The sequence below is a fragment of the Amblyraja radiata genome, chromosome 34 (genome assembly GCF_010909765.2).
Source record: "Amblyraja radiata isolate CabotCenter1 chromosome 34, sAmbRad1.1.pri, whole genome shotgun sequence".
NCBI lineage: Eukaryota > Metazoa > Chordata > Chondrichthyes > Rajiformes > Rajidae > Amblyraja > Amblyraja radiata.
The window spans coordinates 4,265,004-4,270,453 of NC_045989.1; the positions used below are offsets into that span (position 1 = coordinate 4,265,004).

General features: G+C 47.2%; 1 protein-coding gene across 2 annotated transcripts; it reads right to left on the reverse strand.

Annotated features, from left to right (window-relative positions):
• Positions 1–366: 366 nt before the first annotated feature.
• On the reverse strand, positions 367–5,008 carry LOC116991584 (UDP-glucuronosyltransferase 2C1-like). 2 transcript variants are annotated; one of them, XM_033050299.1, is made up of 3 exons: positions 5,004–5,008; positions 4,154–4,155; positions 368–2,247 (listed from the first exon to the last, which is right to left on the reverse strand). In XM_033050299.1, exon 3 carries the CDS (start codon positions 2,220–2,222, stop codon positions 618–620), a length of 1,605 nt encoding a protein of 534 aa, XP_032906190.1. In that variant the 5' UTR covers positions 2,223–2,247; positions 4,154–4,155; positions 5,004–5,008; the 3' UTR covers positions 368–617. The 2 variants fall into 2 exon arrangements, with proteins under 2 accessions (XP_032906189.1, XP_032906190.1); XM_033050298.1 differs by lacking the exons at positions 4,154–4,155; positions 5,004–5,008 and adding an exon at positions 3,871–3,981 and having other exon boundaries at positions 367–2,247.
• Between the last annotated feature and the right edge of the window lie 442 nt (positions 5,009–5,450).

The window sequence follows — 5,450 nt, forward strand, 5'->3', positions numbered from 1 at the left end:
CACATTAAGGTCACTGACAGGTCAGTAAAACCACTCACAGTTTAGTAGACATGTGTTCAGTGTTATTCACAGCTCAGACTGAGAGACGTGACCCTCTCGCTCCCCTATCTTGCAGAGAATGACTGAGGCACTCAACACTTCCGGGTTTTATAGTCCCTCCGGAAGGGGCGTGGCCTTCAGGTGAGAGAATCTCAACATTTTTTAAACATTAATAACTCTTTTATTTTTCATCGATGGGAAAAACCCTCTTGTCCTGCGCAGAGATGGGGACTCGGAGTAAGATGGCCAAAACTCACAGCCGTAAGTGGTAGTGTTTTTTCTAAAATCAATATACAGAACAGCAGGAAGTGGTCAAGATCAGACTTTTAGTAATATAGATATTTGAAATGGAGAGAAATAGGAGAATGTTGATGGACAAAATGGACTTGGGTGTTTTTGTGCACACGCCATTGGAAGCCAAAGTGCCGGTGCAGCAAATAATGAGGATGAACATTTTTTATCTCTTTAGAAAATTGCGCGCATGTGAGAAAGAGCTTCCATGCATTGTGCAAGAAAATCCAGCTTTAAAGAACGTGAAATAACTAAAAAGGGCGATTCCCAACTCTAAAAGGGTCATCTCACTCCGTCTTTTGCTTTTTGCTACAAACAATACGACAAAGTATCTTCACTGTTCCAACCACTAACACAGTGAGCAGGAGTAACACAGACAACAGGAAGATCATCACATCTACACAATAGTAAGCGTACCAGGAGAGTCGGTGGGATTCTGAGCGCAAATGCCCCGCTCCTTTGTGTCGGGCAACGTACTCAACCCAGAAAACGGCTCTCTCCATTGGCGACTCTGGCTGGTCCCGATGGAGAACGGAGAGTCTCTTCATGTTGTCCCCATAAGATGCGGCGTTTATCACCTCGTTGAGTGCCTGCAACAGATCTGTGGAGTGCATGGTTGCAATGTTGATCACTTTTGCTGCTCCTCGGGATTCAAGTCTGACTACATTGTCAAACTGGTCAAAGAGCAGAGGCATGCCGATCACTGGCACCCCATGGTAGATGGCTTCATAAATCCCATTGGTGCCTCCATGTGAAACAAAGGCTCGTGTGTTGGGGTGACCCAGCAGGTCGTTCTGAGGGATCCATTTTGCCAGCAGTGTATTATTCCCTATATTGGGAGGGGTCTCACCATCATATCTCCAGATAACCTTCTGGGGGATTTGAGATAAAGCTTCTGCTATTTTCATTGTAATCTCCATTGGTAAAGAGTGGACAAAGGTCCCCAATGACATTACAACAAGTCCATGTTTCCCTGAGCTTTGGACAAACTCCTCAAACTCTGCTGCCAGAGGCCGTGCTGGTTTACACTGGAAGCCTCCGATGTACACAATGTTTGGCATGGTGGGTCTTGGGAATTCAAACACAAAATCCACCCTCATCAGCCACACGTCAGCTCTGAGGAGAATCGACTTGAAGTCTGTGTCTGGTCCCAGATACCGATGGCAGATTTCATTGTAATTGGGGTAAATGACAAGTTCTAAAGCAAATAGCTGAATCAGACTTTGGACGACGTTTTGTGTTCTTTGGAGAAAGGACATTTTGTCGGTCAGTTGCGAGCTGGAGATCGGAACATAGGAAGGTGGTGACGGGGCAAAGAGGGAATGTGCTTCCCCGCTATCCAGCCATCGGACATTATACACCAGCGGAAGTTTTAAATAATACGCAAGCATTGGACCTGTACCAAAAAAAGGATCTGTAAGCACTAGGTCAAAATTTGCCTCTTCAAGTTGATTTAGCAAACCCTTGTTTTCAAAGATATCAGCAATAAACCTATAAATCGTCTTATAACGATTTTGAAAATAGGTTAATGCTTCAAATTGTGACTTAACTTTGCCCCAGAAGGCCCACCCGCGCTGCGCAACTAGCAGTGTGTTTTGGAGCATTATTCCCCCTGCGTCGATCTTCTCAGTGGTTCCTTGCACTTGAATGACAATGGATTTGTACAGGTCAGGTCTCTCTGTGATGTGCCAAGCCCCTGCTTGATAAAGCACAGTGATGTTGTGTCCGTGAAGCTTCAGTTCTTCGATTAGAATCCTCATGTTGATCCAGTGACTTCCAGCAATGGGGACAACTAATATATTCGCTGCCTGGTTAATGGGACAATACAGAGTGATGATAGTGCCAAGGACAAAGAACACCAGTATTCTGCTCTTCCATCCAGAACCCCCCATACTGAGGGGCTGTTGTATGTAGATCCTGGTCAAGAAATGAAAATAAAGGTTATTTAAACACAAAAAAAACATTGTTAATACATCTGTGCCCTTTCGCAGACTCCTTGGCCAAGTTAGTCCTGTGGATTGAGTGAGTTAGCATGAGAAATATTTAATGCTTTAGAAGTAGATTATGTTTCTTGATCAACACTCACAATTCCAACATACAACCAAGGATCATAGACACAAAAAGCTGGAGTAACTCAGCGGGACAGGCGCATCTCTGGAGAAAAGGAATAGGTGACGTTTCGGGTCGAGACCCTTCATCAGACTGTGTCAGAGAGGGGGACACTGGAGATGTAATAAGGTCCAGGAGAAAGCAGAGCCTGCATTGATAACTCAGGAAAGATAGAGCCCACAATGGTCCATTGTTGGCTGAGGACGAGGTGATAATGAAGGAATACAAACGGTGAAATTAGCAAGAGTCCTAGGGTGGGGGAGGGACAGAGAGAGAGGGAATGCAAGTGTTACTTGAAGATAGAGACGTCAATATTCATGCCACTGGGTTGTTTCATGCCAGGGAGTTGTAAATCCCAGCACGGAGTATCAATGGGCATCAACCTCTAGCATAGTCTCTGGCGTAGAGCTGCAAATTCTGGCAGCTTGTAACTAAAACCAACTTTGGGAGCCAGAGAGGATAAAATGCCAGGTCAAGTATTGAAAAGAAATGTTAATTAAATATAAATCACCAAGAAGCATTTTAATACGACTTCCATTTCCAACACCATGAACAAATCACTCCTGAGTTAACATGGGGAGATATTTATCTGCCTTGGAGATTGTTTGTATTGGGCCAGCTGTGTCAGTAGTTGACTCAGAGCAAGACGTGTGGAGGGTTGTATGCGGCAGGCCACGTCTCACTAACCTGATTGAGGATGTGGCAAGGGTAGACAATGAGGGTAGGTGGACAATGTTGTCTCAATGGATTTTAGTAAGTTGTTAGATAAAGTCCCGCATGGTAGGTTGCTCTTTTATTTATAGACACAAAATGCTGGTGTAACTCAGCGGCACAGACAAGATCTCTGGATAGAAGGAATGGTTGACATTTCGAGTTGAGACCTTTTGTTGCGATGGAATTGTCCTTCCATCACAACCCTCTGTCTTCTATCAGTAAGCCAGTTTTAAATCTGTATGACCATGTCACTGTTAGTCCTGTGCATCTTAAACCTACCATTCCGCCCCTTCCCCACCACTCCAACTACATTCCATCCTCTAGCTTCACAATCTGTAACTCTTCAATCCTCGCAGCTTCTGCCTTTTCATCTCTGGCCTTTGTCAACCACCTGCCTATTACCCCCTCCCCCCACCCCCCCCCACCCCCCCCACCCCCCGCCCCTCGCCTGTGTTCACCCACCATGCTTTGATGTGCCCTTTCTCTCTCACAGCTTTCTCTCCCCCTCTGTCTACAATCAGTCTGAAGAAGGATCCTGAACAGAAGTCACCTATTCGTGTTCTCCAGAGATGTTGCCTGACCCGGTGAGTTACTCCAGCACTGTATGCCTTGCATTGTTATATTCCCGATGTCAGACTGAATTCTAATCTGCATCTGAGAGAGCAATTATAACGGTTTATCGAAGACTTTGTCAATAAAATGCGTTTTGTCACTTACTTATGAAGCCAAGGTTGAAAGCGGGGGACAAGTGGTGTTCCCGATAGATGAGACTTCACCAAGAGCGTAATGAAGCTCAATTTGTAGTTACAAAACCTATATGGAAGTCTAATTGCAAAACCTAGTTTGTTTTTGCACAAGAGACGCTCTGTACATTCTTCAAACCGTTCCTGTTTAGCAGGTTATCAGTTCCGATTATTGTGCATGACATGCACAACAAGAAGAAGCAGAAGTTCCGATGATAAGCATTGACTCAGCCAATGAAGGTGTTGCTTATATCAACTTCTATAATGAACTTAACCCTTTGATAATTAGTTGTTCTATTTCCATTCTCAATTTAGTTTCAAGATACAGCAATGAAACAGAAATGAGTCCAGTCCGACCATCAATCACCTGTTCACAACAGTCTATGTTATCCCACTTTCTCACTCCCTGCACACTGGGGGCAAGTTACAGAAGCCAATTAACCTACAAACCAACACATCTGTGGGTGGAAACCGGAGCATCCGGAGGAAACCTCGACGGTCACAGGGAGAACGTGCAAACTCCGCATAGACGACAAGATTGCTGTCGACCCCAATGTTGAACCTGTGATCCGCCCGCCGCACCGCGTCTCCTTCGCCATGAAGGACAAGGTGGAATCGACGCTGCTCGACATGGTCACCATGGGCATCCTGAAAGAGGTGAGCGATCCCACCCGGTGGGTCTCCACCATGGTTGTTGCCGCGAAAAAGGACAAAAGTGAAATTCGCATTTGCATCAACCCCAAGGACCTGAACCTGGCCATCAAACGCCCGCATTACCCCATGCGAACAGTGGAGGACGTCGCTGCACAGGTCGGTCCGGCCACTGTCTTTTCGGTCCTCGATGCCAAGAGCTCTTTCTGGCAGATACCGCTGGACGAGCGATCCTCCTACCTGACTACGTTCAGTACACCTTTCGGAAGGTTCCGATTCCTCCGCATGCCATTCGGGATTAACTCTGCCAGCGAGGTATTCCAGCGAACCATGGAGCAGCTGTTTGCCGGTCTGCCGTGTGCTATCATCGTTGACGACATCCTGGTCTACGATAAGGACGTGGCTGAGCACGACCTCCACCTCCGTCAAGTCCTGGACCGGGCCCGTGATATCAACCTCAAGCTCAACCCTAAGAAGTGCCGTTTCCGCATCCCGGAGGTCACTTACGTGGGCCACGTTTTTACTGCCTCGGGGCTGAAGCCTGACCCGCAAAAAACGGCTGCTGTCTCCGGGATGTCCTCACCCACCGACGTGCCCAGCCTGCAGCGTTTCCTGGGCATGGTCAATTACCTGGGGAAGTTCATCCCCGACCTCAGCGAGCTGAGTGCGCCCCTGAGGGAGCTAGTCAAGAAGGACACTGCCTGGGCCTGGTTCCCGCATCACCAACAAGCTTTTGATGTCCTGAAGTCTAGACTAGTCAGTACTCCCACTCTCAAATTCTTCAATCTGCAGCGTCCCATCGTTCTCACCTGCGACGCTTCCAAATTCGGTCTTGGTGCCGCCTACCTGCAGCTCCACGATGGCCTGCAGCTGCCCGTTTCCTATGCCTCCCGCACCATGACC